A 19151-nucleotide genomic window follows, 5' to 3' on the forward strand; every position below is an offset into this window, starting at 1 on the left:
TCAGAAGAGGAAATGTCAAATTGTCAATTTACTTTTTAAAGAGAGAAAAACAATTTTCAAGAAGAAAGGAAGGAGGTATTAAAAAAAATCATTTAATTTAAATGAAAATGTAATCTTCCTTTGCATTGTTGTATTGCAGAAACTGTACACTATTTGCCAAAGAGTTAATTGAGTACGTTCAATTTTTCCGTATCCATATCAATGAATTAAAAAATCTGATTGACCGAATGAATAATTGATTGACAGCTGAATGAAATTGTGACGTTTCGAACTTGGATATTTGTATTCATAGATTTTTTGTTTCGTTTAATGTAATAATAACTAATTCATCATTAATTACAACAAATGTAGTGAACAGATATTTTATTTATATTACTGTGCAAACGACAGTGATTTCTTCACGAAAACACAAAATTATCAAGATGACGGAGACGCGTCGCTTGCAGCTTCATCTTGGCAAATGTATCGAAGATTTAGACAAATTACACAATGTTCCGGATTTAAAATCGAAAAGAGCTCATTTGTAAGTAAATAATGAAATATAAATTATAGTTTACTTGTACTATAAATCAATACAAGATAATAATTATTACAGGTTATGTAAAACTGCTCAGAAATTGTTTGAGAAAGCTGAACAGGAGCGCGACAGAGGCGATGAGGAAAACTCTTACGTTTACTATATGAAATATCTCCGCGTTGTGGCGTTCCTCAGCAAGGACAAGGAGTACATTAAAGATAAAACTTACTACAACAACATGCTAGGAACAAAAAATCCCAATAAGGCTATTGATGCAGCTGAAATGTTAAAGAACAGCCTTATTGATAGGTATGTCATGTATCTGTATTTATTATAATGCTATATTTTCTGTAATTTATTCTTATATGCATATCTCTTGTTTGAAAATAAAATAAATTACAATACTGTCAATATCCTAAATGTTTATATTATTAAATGTATCAAACTGATTTTTAAAATCTAAGTTTTCATAATGCCATGTTATGTGATATGTGACCATTCCTTTATAGAATCTTTGAATTAAATAAATTTCTCGCAGATTTGAAATTTGTACCAAATATCATACTTCAAAAATGAGCACATGAATATCCAATTAGTTTTAGTACTTGCTTAGCTTAAGCTATATTAAACAGAATGTTTTATAATTAAATAAAACAATGTAACTGGTATATTTTTAAATTTGCATTGTTAAGTTGTTTGTAAGCACGAGAAGACATAAAAGTGTATCTCAATTCTTCATAAGTTACATTACAAAGTTCCACCAACTGAACGCCATAAATATATAAAAATAACCACCGAAGAAATACTGAAAGATATATTAAGCACTTCACTTTAAAAGCAATACTAACCTGACAGAAGTCAAAGTTTTTAATTGAATTTGGAGTTTAATCTTTACCAATAAAATGCTGTTTTATACATGTTTATGGGCCTGTCCCACCAAAGTGTAAATATGATAACAATTGAACATGTAAAATAAGTGATGGAAATTTCGGATTTTGTTGCCTTGTCTGACAGTGACACCATTTTTAAGCTATCTGAGCCTCTATCAGCCAGTGGTGGGACAGGCCTTAAATATCATTTTTGTGTTTTGCTAAGTGATTTTAAGAGATAATAAGAAAATCACACACTTATGCTGCAGTCAGTTTAGTATATGAAGATTAGAAATGCCTTATAAATGGAAGTACAAATTCTTTTTGATTTCCAGATATGCAAAGGAACAGAAAGCAAAACGATTGCATGATATAAAAGAGAATGAACTTGTTAAGCAGATGATTGACGAGAATAGGAAGAAAGCAATTGAAGCCATCCCAGTACACGAGCAACCACAACCTTTAGGAGTACCAGGTTTCTATATATTTTTTTAATTTCATCCTTATTACAGTGGAGACACAAAGATTCCAAAACCAGCTTTAGTCAATGTTTTGATGTTTTTGACAGTGGTAGAGCTTGCTTTAACATCTTCATACCCATGTGCCGGCTTGCCCGGTGAAATATCACGACCACACAAAAGACAGGCGTGAAATGGAAGCAATTCCGCGTTTCGTCTGATGAGTGCGGTGCTGTAGGTCCAACTATAGTCCCTTTTCCTTCAACTCCTCTTTTTTATAAGAAAAGGATAGGGAGCGAATGTGGGCTTGACGGTGGAGGAGTCGCATAGGGAGGAGAAATATCTATGTGCATTTCCTCCGCCATAGATTAAGGCTGCATTTGCTATTTTGAATGTCTATGGGCATTGGTCATCTCGCCATTTTAGCGGATTCAGGCGGTCTCTTGCTTTGCCACCTTATGTTATAAAAGCAATTATGTCACCTGTTACAGAATTACTTAATTTTAGTGGACACCTATTCTCTTGAGTATAAGTTTTATGTAAATTTGTTCTTTTAGGTCCAGATGAAGTAACAATTAAGAGTGAACAGTTGTATTCAATTCTCAAGAGTGGGAAATTGAAAGTAATGATCCTTGATGCTCGTCCGGGGAAGGACTATTTGGAATCTCACATAAATTACCCCGCCTGTATCAGTATACCTGAAGAATGTATTTCACCAGGGTACGATATATTTCACTCATATTATTTTAAATCTATATTTCTATACTTTATTTTAGAAAGAGGTAAGATTTGTATTTTTGTATGTTTTGTAATAACTCAAAAAATACTGTGCCTATTTCAAAATTCTTTCACTGTTAGAAAGGTAATTTGTCAGTGAGTAACATAGGCTATATTTTTTATTATTTTTTAATTTCACGTCGGCGAAATCGCGAGCAATAGCTAGTATGTAATAATTGCCTTTGTTTAAGTAACTCAATGAATATGTCAAGTTTTATATTGCAGAAGATTTTTTATCTTATTCACTTCACTATCATATGAAGTGACTTGCATTTATAATATGAAATGTTTTGTTGCTTGTTTTTATTATTTATCTCTTCACAAGACCAATCTGTCACTTCTGTGCATCATACTATTATAAATGCGTTTAGATGGATGGATGTTATTATGTAAATTTTTTTTTATACGCGCGGATTGGCGCGGGCTAGTTATAAATAATAATGGAAATTAGAGGTGGGCGATACAAATCATATATAGTTTCAAAAACTATATATTAAATCAATATCTGAAAATCGTATACGGGCTTGTCCCATAACTATATATTTTCAATAACTATATATTTCTACCTACGCGGTACGACACGCATCGGCATCATCTGTACGACAAATCGCCAAATCGCATGAGACAGACATATATTGCATTAGAGCGGTAAGGTATATCCGTCGCAATTCAAAAAATCTGATATTTAGTAAAAGATTTAAACACGATATTTTTGTCATGGACTATTTTAACGTCTATTACTATACGAATAAAGCTTAGTGTCAAATAAATGTAGGATATCATGTAAACACGGTATTTTTGTTATAGACTATTGTAAATACTATTGTTGTACGAATAAAGTTTAGTTTCAAATAACTGTAAAATATCGTATATTATCAATATAGTTTTCTGATATCTTACCTAGCAGATTTAAACACGGTATTTTTGTCATGGACTAATAAAGCTTAGTTTCAAATAAATTTAAATTTTTTTTATTTAACCTTGAAGTCGACCTCGTCGCATCGTTTTAGTTAAATTGTTTCGAAATGTGTAATTGCGGTAGAAAGTTTGCCTTAATTTTCTATGCGTTTTAAAAATTTAGAAATACGATTTTTGAAGACCCTTTAATTTGTTCTAATTTAATAGGCTTTGTAATTAATAGTTCCAATTTAAAATAATAACAGAAAAAATTATATTAGTGTTCATTACAATAAATTAAATATATTAGTGGAAGTTAATGATTCATTTCAACCGTGTTATGATTTATGATTCTAAAATGGTTATGCGAGCCAAAAATATCTATATATTATAGTATATAGTTTTGATATCTGATATTGAAAATCGAAATCTGATTCAGGTACGATTTAAAAAAAAACAGATATGACACATCTCTAATGGAAATCTCAAAAACTAACCAATAAGATAAAATTGAATGAATGACTGAATGACTTCTGTTTCATGCAAGAGACTAGGAATATGTTTTTAATTTGTTGTGATTGTTTTTTTTTTCATTTTCTTTCATTCCTGCTGTTTTGATTCTTTGCAGTAATCTTGTTGGCATTGTAGTTATATTATGACGATTGTTGCAGGCAATCAGCGAATGTTCTAGAACAGAATTTGCCGTCATCGTCCCGTGCGGTGTGGTCGGAGCGCGCCGCCATGGAGCTCATCGTGATGCTGGACTGGAGCAGCACGGCTGTCATACCTGGGAAGACATTGCATCTCCTCAAGACTATACTACTAAAGGTATGCTTTAAGCAGAATTTGTTATGACTTTTAATTAATTTTAAATTATCTAATTAAGATTGCATCATTTTAGTATAGTGAAAACATGTACTAAATATTTAGTAGTAAAATTAATAAATTATTTTCATTTTCTTAATTAAAAACTCTTCAGATATGACAATACAATATATATAAAATTATTTCTTGTTCGCGACTTTTATCGCGTGGAATTAAAAAAAAAAAGTAGAAAAAAAATATGCCCTATGTTTCTAAGTGATAGCATAGCTTTTTAATGGTGTAAGAATTTTGAAATTGGCTCAGTTGCTTTTGAGTTATTTCATATTTTCTCGTTAAAATATTAGTAAAACGATTTTTTTTTCATGTCAAGCATTTGTTAACCTTTTGCCTGCTGCATACTTACAACTTTGTTAATTCCAGTGGGACATAAAAGTCCAGTACGCTCGCCAGCCGCTGGCACTGCTCGGAGGATATGAAGACTGGCTGCTCAAGTACCCGGCATTCACTACCAACCACCTCGCTGTTCCTCCCAGTCAGAATAGCATGCTTGATGATATGTTAGGTAAGTATTACAGTTTAGTTCTCTACCATTGTTGACCACATCAGGTAAAATAACAAATCGTCTTGAAGTTTCAACACCACTTAAAAATAGCAACCTTGTAGGAGAGAGAAAGAACTGCATTATTTTGTAAAGTGCGTCGGTGGCTCAGGGGTTTGAGCATCTGTCTTATAATAACCAGGTCCTGGGTTTGAATTCCGCTGAACCAATGTGATTTTCGGTCCGAATTTCATATTTAGATAATTAACCGGACGTTCTTAGGGTAAAGAAACACATCGTGATGCTTGCTGCACATATGTGTGAAGTCAACTCGCAGTCCAGCGTGGTTGACTAAGATCTAGTCACCCTTAGGGTAGGCTCCAAGTCCCTCAGTGGGGTAGTATAGTGTTTTTTTTTTTGTGACTGAATGGCCACTGTTTGCCTTGAAGAGGCATTTACAGATTCACCGGGTTTGAGGTGGCCGAGCGCAGATGGCGCTTAGCCTAAACCTCCTTTATGAGTAACTGAGCTCGATGGCTCCCTCAGGAGCCTCGGCACGAACCGTTACTTCGTTATTATTACCGGATTGGGAGGCCACCGAGCTCTTAGATCGCTTCGGTGAACGCTCCATGGAGTGACTAGGCACAAGGGCCCCCGAGAGGGGACCTCGGCTTGGGCTGTCACTCAATACGCGTTTAGCATTCCGATTCAAGGGCGCCCGAGAGGTAGTATAGTGATGTTGTATGTGTGTTATAGGTGAGATAGAGTACCCCAACTGGTCTGACGTGATCCCCCCGTCCCCCCCGGCGCAGCAGCCCTCGCCCCCGCAGCTCGCGCCGCAGCACCCCGCACAGCACGCCGCACAGCACGCCCCGCAGCACGCCGCGCCGCGCCCCAAGCCCGGCGAGCCCGTCGTTGATAGGAGTAGTAAAGTAATTACTTTAATTTTTCATAAATACTAGCTGCTCCCGTGCGACTTCATTCGCATGAAATTATGAAATTTTATTTTTACATTTGTCAAATTATCAATTACAAATGTCAAAATAACATGACATGACAACCTTGCTTCCTTGATGTTGGCAGCAACTTATGGTCTCTTTCCCACATTAGGGTTTTTATCCAATTTATTTACCAACTAAATATAATAGCGTGAAAATATATAGCCTAAAGCGTGAAGTAAGTGTAGGACTTTTTATTAAAAAAAAAAGAATTATTTTAAAATATGCAATAATTGCTGACATCTTAGGCAACAAAGAAGTGTGTGTTTATGTTTTATTATAATAGTATAGATAAATAAACGATATTTTAGTAATGACAAACGCACAAAGTTTAGTGACAAAACATGTTAGTCTCTTAAACAAACAAGCTAGTCTGTAGCTTATAAAGTGTTAAGGATTTTTACTGTAGTCTTTTTGTTGACTATTTTGGTAATGACCCTTATATTCCACTAGATAGGTTAAATGTCGTGACGTTTTGTACTTCTTTGACAGTAACGTTCTAAGACTGGACTGGTATTCGACTGTGGTAATTATTACTGACGTTTTAATGTTGGAATTATGCAAAATATTACTAAGTTTGCATCTTTTAGAGACGAGTGTTTTACAGACTTTCGAAAAGGAGATTTAACTGTAATATTTGCAGATGGCGGCGGTGCAGCTGTACGAGGAGCGCGCGCGCAGCATGCAGCTCATCCTGGAGGAGCAGCAGCGCATCGCCGACACCTCGCTCACCCTCGAGATGCAGAGGATCGAGGCTGAACAGGTACCTGGACACTGCTCACGTTACTGGACCTTGTATTCTTCATCATCATCATCAGCTCACTATACTTCCACACTGAGGGGCTTGAAACCTACCCTTAGTAGACTTCACATATATCTTTGAATTCAGGCATCACAATGTTTTCCGTAAAAAGAAAAGTATACTAATGAAGTGCTGTTCTGTTCTGTCCAGGACTGGGAGAAGGTGCGCGAGCAGCGGGAGGCGGCTCAGCGCGAGGACCTGCGCGCCATGTACCAGCTGCGCCAGCAGGAGATCTCCTCGCTCCTCATGCAGCTGGAGAACAAGCAGTTCGATATGGTAACTATCCTCTTTACAAAGCTTACCATTTCCAGACAACTGTTTAATGATTTATACCATTAGTTAATGATAGTAGGGTTTTTTTTTGTTTTTTAACGTTTTTACGTATAATAAGATAACCGGAAAAAATTAACTCTTGAGCTAAACATTTGAATAAAATCACAATAATATTCGTGCGACTAAAACGCCCGAAGTGTTGTGACGTCGTCAAACAACAAGACAGTATTTGATTGGTTCTCAGAGTTCATCCATTTGCCCTTATCCCTTACGGAGGGTCGGCACAGTATGTGCTCTTCCATACATCTCTATCAGCCGCCATATCTGAATCCACTTCTTCCTTAAGCATATCCTCTTTCACACAATCCATCCATACTTTCTTCGCTTTTCCTCTTCCTTTGTAGCCAAACACATTCATTCTTAACACTTGGTTACCCGAGTTATCAAAATTAAAAAAATTGGCGAGGAATTTTTATAAAAAAAGACACTTTTTAATGATGAAATTTGTTTTAATAAAATAAATAATGTTCATAAAACAGTTTCAGTATGAATGAATGTAATACTTGTGCGGCACAGGAGCAGGAGAACCAGCGGCTGCGCGAGCAGCTGGAGGAGTACCAGCGGCGCGAGCGCGAGGAGGAGCGCCTGGCCGACAGCGCGCGCGCGCCCAGCGCCGCCAGCGACGCAGACGCGCACGGTACTCACATGCCTTATTTTACTCTCTTTCCCTTTCCACCCTTTTCTTAAAAAGCCCCCAGTAATACCACGACCACACAGAAAACAGGCGGGAAGTGGAAGCAATTCCGCGTACAGTCTGATGAGTGTGGTGCCGGAGCCTTAGTTTTATTCTCTTTTCCTTTCCACCTTTTTCTTAAAAGGAAAGGATGGGAAGGAAAAGTGGATTTGACGGTGGAGAAGCATAGGAAGAGGAAATGTCCTCTTTATGTGTGTCTTCTCCTCCGATAATGAAGGACCGATTTTGGTGAAACTTCGACTACAGATAGCTGATATATTGGAGAATGTTATAGGCTACTTTTTTCTTTATTTTTTTAATCCAACGCCTGATATATGTAATTTGTATGGTAGCGGCGGCGGCGCGGCAGGAGGCGAGCGCGGCGGCGCTGCGGGAGCTGAGCGCGCGGCGTGCGCGCATCGCGGAGGTGCGCGCGGCGCGGCACCACCTCGACCGCCGCAGGGAGCTGCTGGAGGCGGAGAGGAAGCGGAAATTAACCGAAGCACGAACACGAAGGAAGCCACAGGTACTCACATACTTCATAATATCACTACGACTGCGAATTCATCCGCGTGGATTTGAAAAAGGTAAATAGAATATGTGTTCTTTCAAACATGTCACTTCGATGTTAAAAAACAACACAGTATCTCATTGCTTCTCAAGGTTAAAAAACCAAAAATCGATTCATTTTTATTATTCCTGGTACAAATAAGTGGTAGTTAATGATTTTTTTCATTTGTTTTTTACTTTAAAGTTAGTTTTGATATCGTGTCTACAGTAAAATACTTCAAGAGTGTATTTCTATATAAACTAACGTAAATGAACTGTGTATTGTCAACACAGCGACGCCATATTAGATAAGCCACTTACTTCGACCAATAGTGTGCGTTTTAGAACTTAGCGAGGGAATTTGAAAAAAGACACTTTTTAATGATTAAATTTCGCCACTAAATCACATTATATTAAAAAAATATTTGCAAGTACGTTTTTATAGCAACAAGGATGCTAAAAAAAGTTTGGTCCAATTTGGCGTCATATGCACATTGCCTATTAGCAGTTTTGGCTATACACTCTGACAAACATTCATAGTATATTTTACTTTATTTTAAAAATAAAATTAAAAATCTAACTTCTAACAAATATTATAAATGCGAGAGTTTAGATGGATGAATGTTTGTTAAAGTTTGTTGCTTAAACGGCTAAAAGGATCTCGATGGAATTTGGCATAGTTCTAAAGGATAGCCTGGAAGAACACATATGTTACCTACTTTTGTTTTTAACTCCACGCGAACGGAGCCGCGGGCGAAAGCTAGTATTATATAAAACAACGCACCCACCGGCTGCGGAGTCCAATAACTTAGTAAGATCCGTTAATCATATGTAAAATAGAAGATAAAAGCATTTAAGTAGAAAACAGAAATTGGTTATAAGAAGATCTTCACGTAATATGTCTATTATAAATACTGACACAAAAATTATATGACATAGTTAGAGTAATCAGTGTTCTGTCAGGACGACGACGGGGACACGTTCATGGAGCCCCCGGAGGAGTCCGCCGACGTGCCGGGGATGAACCGCTCACACTCCTCGCCCAATATACCTAAGGTGTGTGTTTCATTTTTTTAGTATTTTTAGAATTACTCGCTTAATTTGATTTTGTGAATCCAAATATATGTGTTCATGATTGTGTACACTTATGACTATTAATGTATACAATTGCAATCAGTAATGCACTCATTTACAATCATAAGTGTGTACTTTTGAAATCACAAGTGTGTAACAATTACAATCGAGTGTGTACATTTACAATCACAAGTGAGTATATTTGTAATCAAAAGTGTGTACAATTACAATCAAGTATGTGCAGTTACTATCACAAGTGTGTACACTTACAATCACAATTGTGTACACTTACAATCACAAATGTGTACACTTACAATCACAAGTGTGTACACTTACAATCACAAGTGTGTACATATTTAATCACAAGTGTGTACAAGTGTGTACAAATGTGTAATTGTCGGTGAGCAGCAGGCGTCCGAGGAGGAAGAGGAGGAGGTGCCGGCGCCGGCGTTCGACCGCAGCACGAAGCCGCACAAGGTGGCGCCCTCCAGCGACATGCAGCACAGGGACTTCCAGCCCGTGTGGGGCGGCGTCGTGAGTATATACTGACACTCTGTACCCCTAACACAAACTCTTCTAATCGGTTATACTTTAAATATACGCTGTAAGGTTTCATTTTGAATGACTTTTCTGGATTAAAAAAGATAGATTTCGACTTTGAACGATTATATCTGATACTTACTTTTGTTTACGGCTTCGTCCGTGTAAAAAAATAGTATGAAAACTAGTCTATGTTTCCCAGTGATGACATGATTTTTAGTAGTACAAGCCTTTTTCAAATCGGCTCAGTCGTTTTTGTGATATTTCAATACATACAAAAATACAAATCTTTCCTCTTTATAACATTGGTATAGATTCTACGTATCTACGGAACTGAAAATTTGAAGAATTTATAGGCTACATATTTTGTTTTTATATAATTCCGGACAAATTCGTGGGCAGAAGCTATTGTGATACTTTGAATTCGACATAAGTACTAGTTTCTACGTGTATTTTGGGTTTTCACTAAATATAGACAGGTTATATTGACACGTGTTACGAAGCCAGAGTCATGCAGAGTGCTATCACACGTGGCATTCGGGTCATGAAGACTTCGAGCACGCTTTTTGACACACTTTGCCACACGTGAATCTAATCTCATTTATATGTCCAATTTTGTTTTAAACTGTAATTCGGTTGAAGGGCAGAAACTTAAAAAACATTAACCGACTTCAAAAAAAGTCAATTCGATCGATTTTTTTAATAAATGTTTAAAGTTATGAAATTCTGAGTTGAAATTAGTATTTTCTACTTAAATAAAAATATCGTAATTACATTAAAAAGGTCATAATTAAACTGTAAATCGTCAACATGTAATGGATTAACTACAAAAAAAAAATTAAAACCGATACTGATGCATTTAAAATTAAAAATGAAATCAAAACGATTTTACGAAGTCTATTTTTTTACTAAAATAATAGAAAGTAAGAATCATTAGAGACAGTCTTGTTTTGCTGTCTGTACCAATTAGTAAAAATCGATATGACCGCGTGCAATGTCACGTGACACGTAGCGACAGCGGACAGTGTAATGACATTACTTGCGCGGGAAATAATGAACTTTTATATAGTAAATATACCACAATATATAAATAAATATATTTACAAACAGAACAGAACTGACAAAATAGATATAAATATTTCATAACGCTTTCCACAAGTTTTTTTTTTTATAACATAAGGTGGCAAACGAGCAAGCGGCCACTTGAATCCGCCAAAATGGCGAAGCGACCGCTGCCCATAGACATCCGCAATTGCAGATGCGTTGCCTACCCTTATACGACGGAGGAGGAGACGCACATAAAGAGGATATTTCCCCTTCCTATGCATCTCCTCCATCGTCAAATCCACTTCCCCTTCCCATCCTCTCCTTATAAGAAAAGGGTGATAAAGAGAAAGGGACTTAAATTAGGCCTCCGGCACCACACTCATCAGACGAAACACGGAATTGCTTCCACTTCACGCCTGTCTTCTGTGTGGTCGTGGTATTACACCGGGCGTGCCGGCCCATTCGTGCTAAGATGTTAAAGCGGGCACTACCACTGTAAAAGTAAAAAGAAGTGGCGATTTTTTCACATTATTCTTAATAAAAGCTATATAAAACTTATCTAGTACAAGCTTATAGGATTAGGTCCGAACTCAAGAAATAAACGACGCATAAAAAACACCTTGAAATGTTTTCTAGCACGCAAACTCGGTTATTTAGCATTTTCTTGACTTGTATTCGAATATATATGGATACATTTTAAGAAATAAATGTTTTAAACACTATTTTGTTACATATTCTGAAATAAAACCTGTAATAAGATGTTTGAAATATAGACAAATCAAAATTTTCCCTAAAATTCATTAAAACCTGCCTCAAAAAATTATATCTAATAAAACATTTTTGACATGTAACTAAAATGTATAATAACTTAATTATTTTTAATGTTATTTCATTAAAATATATCAAAACTCAATGTAAATAAATTTTAGCATCTAAATAAGTGTTACTTGATGTGTCTGGACACGCAATGGTGTAAAGGTCAGAAGCCCAAGGCTGTGGGATCTATTCTACATCTATCAAGCTTTCTTGACCTCTACTTAGTCTTGGCAACTTGACCATTAGCGAATGGACTTGATACCTGATTAATTTTATATTTTCGCAGTTGTTTCAAAATAGCGTTAATTAAAGAAACATTATTACTACGGCGTTACAAACCCCCCACTCTCCCTGCTATCATTGGCAACGCCCGTGTCACTTATTACACTGCTTTTTTAGCATTCCAGTCATCTATACTTATATTATAAAGACGAAAGGTTTGTATTTTAGGATTTTTGCATGTATTAAAATCATTCAAAAACTACAGGACCGATTTAAAAAAAATTTCACCATTAAAAAGCTACGTTATCACTGAGGAAGATAAGCTTTTACTTATTTTTAATTACACATAAGACGGCATAAAAATTACCGGATTATTCCCAACTGTCACCCCGTTCTGTCCCCACGTAAGAGTAAAAAGTTTCATCCGTCCCACCTTTTGGTCAAACTATCACCAATAAGGTGGAAGATGGAACCGTTAAGATATAAAATAAGTTCAAACCGTCCCCTCGTCGCAAAAGGTGAGACGGATGAAACTTTTTATTCTCATCTGTCTCCACGTGGGGTCAGAGCGGGGTGACGGTTAGGAATAATCCAAATTACCAGACGAAACTAGTCTTTCTTTACCCATTTCTTACTCTATTAGTAATAATTCGTATTTTAGTACATATGGGTGCGACATTTTGACTCCGTCTGACCGATTCCGTCCCTTGTTGTCAGGGGAAACAATCCGATATCATCGCCGCGCCCTGTCTAGTGTTCGTAAAGATTGTATAACCTTTGACGTTTAAAGAAACCATTCTGGTTTAGACAAAACATGCAAATATGAACAAAATTAGCACATCAAGTTCTAAAATTAGTTTATTTTTTCACTAATTACTAGCTGTTGCTAGCGACTTCGCCCGCGTGAAATTTAAAAATGATAAATATACAGCCTGTGTTACTCAGTGATAACGTAGCTTTTAATGGTGAAAGAATCTTCGAAATCGGCCCAGTAGTTTTTGATTTTAATACATACATAAATACAAATCTATCCTCTTTATATCAGGATAGAAAAATAAAACGATAACAGTTTTTTATACTGTATTGTACATACATAAAGCCAATAATCTTAACGTCAAGCTATATATAGCAAATAAACAAATACTCGAAAGGGTAAAGTCTCAAGGCTGCGAAATACGTTGTTAACGTCGGTTAAGAGAAGTCATCAATCAAACGATATCGTAACAAGTAAAAAAAAGCTGTATAGACTCCTGGTAAAGTGACCATCGTATACGGTTTCATACAAACCAGAGCGTAGAGCAGATATCGCAAACAAAATTGAGCTTAAATACAATTAAAATAGGGTTCCTTTTTAGGATAGATAAAGGCGTGCAAGGTAAATTTAATCATTGTATAAATCGTATGAAAACAAATGGTCTTATGAAGACTGCCTGACTTTAAAAGGGCCAAAGTAAAGCCAAATATACTGCTAGAAGGACCAATCTTATTTAGATGGGAAAATAGTGGAGTAACGTTGACAGAAAACGGAAAATAGAATATCGTAGAAGTCTTTAAACGTATCCACTATATCGTAAAAATCACAATTACTCTAACAAGGCTTTAAATACAAGATTTCTTGAAAATAAACTAAAAAATTGCAACGTAGACGTAAAATAACTAGCAACTTGAAATTTGCAGTAGCAAAAAATTCTACTTATATTCCACGTCGACATGCAAACAATAATGGCACTTGAAAAATATCGCGTGTACACGTATTCACCCTAATGCCACCCCCAACCCAACACCCTTACCTCCCTTTCGGACGGACATAGAACCTTCAGTTGTATCGTCGTGGCTGGACGCATAGCCTGTGTCAACAGTGGAAAAAAATAAAAAAAACAAATGATCGCGTCAATTATATCAACAGTATTTATGTTGTATTTGATCGTCTTACTCGTGTTGGTCTTTCCCCTGTCTAAATACAGGGAAATTCATTGGGTTTGATGTGATTTACAACGACCTTGAGACCGCGTTATTTTATTCTAATTGTTTAATTCGTGTTTGCAAACGAATTTGTGGAAAATTTTTACTATCGTACTCGATTGTGCTGAAGTGAAAATTAGAGTTCAAAGCTTTTAAAAAGCTTACAAAAAGCATTACAATATTTTTTTCCGTGAAGAAATTTATAGGAATTTTAAGCAGCATATATAGAAGTGTAGCTCAACAAGCAACCTAAATAATATTAAAGTTACAAAATTAACGCACTTAACAATAAACAAACATAATTAGAAATCATCAATTAATTTATTAAACTACTATACAAAAACGCAATAAAAAGCACCTTTGAAAAACGGCAATAGTAACCATCAAAATTCTCCGCTACGAGCAACGATGTATCCCACTGGATACAGCTAATATGGTGCTGAAGGTGAAAGTGAGGCTCAAGTACTCCCATAATCACATCGTGTGGCTCTTCAAACGGGTATGTTTCTCCTCCCATTATCAAAACAGCAACATATTGACCTCTCTATCATTCTCCTTTGAATAAATAAAGACAAAGATATCTTACAGCAATGAACTGTCACGGTTATCAGATGACCGTCATGGATACAGGTCTACGAGAATCGTATGGCATCCGACAATTTTGTGAACAAACAATGTCATTTAACCAGCGTTATATTTTCAACAATAGGGGAGGTAACTGCATGGGTTTCGACATTTTCATAATTTCGAAAAAAAACAGTATGCATGTAGTTTGGTTTTGTATTCAACGTGGAAGAATTACAAATGATGTACTTTTTGCTTACTGGTAACTCCAAAATCTAGCAGATCTGTTACAAAAATGTCTTAATATACTTGTAGGTCTATAGTATCAGATCCGAAGGTCATGTCATAATTTTGACATTAACGCCCCCTGTAAAATGCCACAAGGTTCTTTTCGTACTGTTTTAGTATTGTAAAACGGGTTTAAATGATATTATATAAGTATTATCTATAAATAGATGCATCCGAACAAAGCCCATTACGTACACTTCTAATCTCAGATAAATTAATTAATTAATTACATGATAATATTGCTCTACTTAAGGTTTTTATGTGTAAGTACTCCGGAGATAGGCTTGTTGAATAAATAATATTTGTTGACATAACTATCGTATTCCATCTTTATTCATATTTCAGAGGGTTTTTTTTTTAAGTTAGTTATTTTAATTCAATTTTTAAATGAAAAAAGGCACAGCGATATTTAAAAAATAACCGATTTTGAAGAGACAATCGATTTTTATTTATGTCAATCAGTCAATCGAGTTTATTAATAAAAGTCTTTTGATTAAATACTCAGTGGACACTAATAATTGGGGCCAGTATTTATAGGTATAAAATTATTGTGTACAACTCAGGGTCGCGGCCTCACGGGTCTGAAGAACTTGGGCAACACATGTTATATGAACTCCATCATCCAGTGTCTCAACAACACCGCGATACTCGTCACTTACTTCTGTAACGGACAGTACCTTGAACATGTCAATAGGTGAGATATGGCGTGATTTTACTTTTAATTATTCTGACAATAATTTACTAGCTTCAAGTCGGGAAATTTATTGTTAAAATGTAATGTAGGTCGCACAGCACACGCGGTGCGATCGCGGAGGAACTGGCGGCGGTGGTGCGAGCGCTGTGGTCCGGACAGTACCGTTTCATCGCTACAAAGGACCTTAGGGTAACATTCATATAGATATAAATATGGATGAATGTTTTGAAAACACGCGGCTAATTTGTGTATCTTACAGAATGAGGTGGGTAAACACCAGCGCGCGTTCCGCGGCGGCGAGCAACAGGACTCCCACGAGTTCCTCACCATCCTCATGGATTGGCTGCACCTTGATCTGCAGTTCGCCATCAAACCGCCGCAAAAGGTATGCCCCACCCTATAACAGCTGGCGGAATTTATGTTTTTGTTCTATATTCCACTTTTTATGTCGTTAAATGTAATTGGTCCTTCGAGTCGGATGCAGTATGAATGTGTGTGTGTGCAGGAGGGGCTGCCGGCGGCGGAGCGCGCGTGGCACGAGTACACGCGCTGCAAGGAGAGCCTCGTGCTGCGGCTGTTCTACGGACAGATCCGCTCCACGGTGCGCTGCGTGCGCTGCGCGGAGCGCTCCGCCACGTACGACTCCTTCTCCAACCTCTCGCTGGAGCTGCCCGCCGCCGCCGCGCGCTGCACGCTGCAGGTACACCACACACGCAACATACGCAACGCACACAACGCACACGCGACACACGCAACACATAAGCAACACACACGCAGCGCACACAAGTAGCACACGTAACACGCAACACACACAGCAAACACCCAACACGCACTCGTAACACACACAACACACACGCATTCACTAAATAAACCGACTTAGTGGGCGAGAGTTACTCACAGTCACACACAATGTTTTTAACATTGTTTGTTTACAGGACTGCTTAAACCTTTACCTCAAAGACGAGACGATACCCGGCTGGAACTGCCCCAAATGCAAGGAGAAACGAGACGCGGTGAAGAAGCTGGACATCTCCCGGCTGCCCCCGGTCCTGGTGATCCATTTCAAGCGGTTCTACGTGGACCCCAAGGAGTATATGAGCAACACGTACCGCAAGAAGCAGACCTACATCGACTTCCCGCTGGAGGAGCTGGACATGAGCCAGTTCTCGCTGCACTGCCCCGGCAACCCCATGTACAACCTCTACGCCGTCTCCAACCACTACGGCTCCATGGAGGGCGGCCACTACACCGCCTACTGCAAGAGCAGCGTCTACGGGAAGTCAGTACACTCTCTCTCTCTCTCTCTCTCCCTCTCTCACTCTCTCTCTCTCTCTCTCTCCCCCCCTCTCTCTTTCTAACCCACACTTCTTGTCAGCAATCACACCATATATTTAAATAATTATTTCTTTAATAAAAAGCTCAACATACGACATGCACGTTATTTAATTTAGGAACTGAATAAATTGAAAAAATGACCATGCGAGAAAAGGACAAAAACTCCAAACCAATAGCATCAAGTAAGATTGGCATAGTAATGATAGTAGGCTATCTAATGACATTTGCAATGGAATGTAACATTACAATAAAGTTTTTATTATTTCACGGGAACATCTGGTCTATTGTATTTACCACAGTTGTAGGAATTGGCTCCTAAAGATTAATAATCTTAGTAGATTTTGGTGTAGTTTTCTTGTTCTCTTTCCTTCAATATCGAATGTCCAATAAGGCTTGTATTCCAGATGGTATAAATACGACGACCACGTGGTGACGGAGATCCCCGCCAGCGAGGTGAAGTCCAGCGCCGCCTACATACTGTTCTACACGTCCTGTGCGCGCTCGTGATGCCCCGCCCACACGTGTACGCCACGCATGCGTATGCCACGCCCCCAAGTGTACGCCACGCACGCATATGCCACGCCTCCAAGCGTACGCCACGCATGCGTATGCCACGCCCCCAAGCATACGCTACACTCCCGCGCGTATGCCACGTCGCCACGCGTATGCCACGCTCGACAAGTATGTACGTCACGCCGACGAGTCTACCCGGACACATTTTATTTCGCCACTTAGCGTTAAACAATCATCTCTGAGTACAGAATTGTTTTGCGATCTTAAATTTCTTGAATGAAATATTGCAATCAGTGTCATTAAAAAAAATAATACGCTTTCGTATATTACCACGACTTGAGCTTGTGTCTAGTAGCGATGTTCATAGTAATTCATGTAAACCTAATTCGTTGTGATTATTAAACCTAACTTAGGTCTAAGGTTACAGTTAAGGTTTGTTATAAATTTTGCCACAGGTTTCCATTGACGAGATGACGATAATTTAGGAAAAACCTTTGAATTCCAACCGTAGAATCCCACGGTTACAACTGTATATTTAAAATATTATTTGTAAAATTCTATAAAACCACTATAAACGGTAAATTATTTACTATAGTCTTGATTATTATGATGTAATAAACTTTCTACCTTTTTGCTATATTTCAAGAATAAATATTAAATGTAAAAAGAAACAATTCCCCCCCCATATATACAGAATATTTAATTTTTTCATATAATTATTTTTTATATGTTTTTGCTTTAAGGCTATATACCTTGTATTAGCTTTTTGAGACTTTTAAAGCTTCGCTGGCGGTTAATGAATTTATTTTGAAAAGGTAAATTTAAATGTTTGTTTTAAATTGTTTTAACAAAGAAACCTGTTGTACAATACCTGAAAATATAGAGCTGTACAAAAATGCTTTTGTTAAACAACTATTGTAACTTAATTAATGTATGCATTACCGAAATATAGTACAGTTAGCTGCATAAATAATACATTTGCTAAACTTTGGACACTTGTATACATCTATGGAATTAGTTCATACAAGTTTGACATCTATCTTGACGTTGGCAAAATCATCGACATAACGATGTCCACTATTATTTAAAAGAAGAAGAAGTAAATGAAAGTCGATTTTTACTGAAACTTTTAGATTTTGAATTATAAAGTTTTTTTTTTTAATGTCAATAGATTTTTGTTAATCTACTAATATTTCCTTTAACCATTCCAACTAAGCTCTAGGCTTGAGCTAGGATGTGGTAAAATAACAACACTGATGAAATTGTATCCTCAAGGCTTTTGGATGGCTATTACTTACCATATTTTTGTGTTTCATATACCTAGTCCGATCCCATATTTATATTCTTCGGTTTCAAAATAACTTAACACATATCAGTTTGTTTCTGACAGTTACGTAAATTTTACTAATATTATAAATGCGAAAGTTTAGATGGATGGATGTTTGTTTAGAGTTTGTAGCCAAAACGGAATAACGGATCTCGATGAAATATGACATGGACGTAAAGGATAGTCTGGAAGGAATAGGCTACTTACTTTTTTTTTAATTCCTAGCGGACGGAGTCGCAGGCGAAAGCTAGTATGTGTATATTTTATTGTATACAAGTGTCAAAGTTTAAATGTATACAAATGTAGACAGTGTACATTTCGGTGGATGTTCTCGGTATAGATAATTTTGTGTATGTGTAGTCTAGCGAGATTGAACTTTGAGATGACGAAAGACTGAATAATGAATGGTATTACCATACTAAAATATACTGAAACAACTTAATTAGTTAATGCTAAGATTTTAACACTTCCAGTAAATATAAAAATTTGTAAATTTAATTATCAGTCAGTGTCCAAGCGAATGGTAAGATAGC

The 19151-nt window shown here is 37.0% G+C and overlaps 2 protein-coding genes across 2 annotated transcripts; both read left to right on the forward strand.

The window, feature by feature from the left end:
• Positions 1–266: 266 nt before the first annotated feature.
• LOC106110119 (ubiquitin carboxyl-terminal hydrolase 8-like) lies at positions 267–8696 on the forward strand. Its single transcript, XM_013291831.1, has 12 exons — positions 267–523; positions 596–826; positions 1722–1861; positions 2402–2564; positions 4190–4346; positions 4764–4905; positions 5638–5813; positions 6523–6642; positions 6832–6957; positions 7531–7651; positions 8041–8213; positions 8682–8696. Exons 1-12 carry the CDS (start codon positions 423–425, stop codon positions 8694–8696), a joined length of 1665 nt encoding a protein of 554 aa, XP_013147285.1. The 5' UTR covers positions 267–422.
• LOC106110163 (ubiquitin carboxyl-terminal hydrolase 8-like) lies at positions 8052–18744 on the forward strand. Its single transcript, XM_013291883.1, has 9 exons — positions 8052–8213; positions 9200–9292; positions 9719–9844; positions 15313–15443; positions 15533–15632; positions 15703–15828; positions 15949–16143; positions 16379–16722; positions 17183–18744. The coding sequence occupies exons 2-9, from the start codon at positions 9221–9223 to the stop codon at positions 17283–17285; spliced, it is 1197 nt and encodes a 398-aa protein (XP_013147337.1). The 5' UTR covers positions 8052–8213; positions 9200–9220; the 3' UTR covers positions 17286–18744.
• Positions 18745–19151: the final 407 nt, after the last annotated feature.

This window comes from Papilio polytes, unplaced genomic scaffold (assembly GCF_000836215.1).
Source record: "Papilio polytes unplaced genomic scaffold, Ppol_1.0 DF820844.1, whole genome shotgun sequence".
In the NCBI taxonomy this organism is placed as follows: Eukaryota; Metazoa; Arthropoda; class Insecta; order Lepidoptera; family Papilionidae; genus Papilio; species Papilio polytes.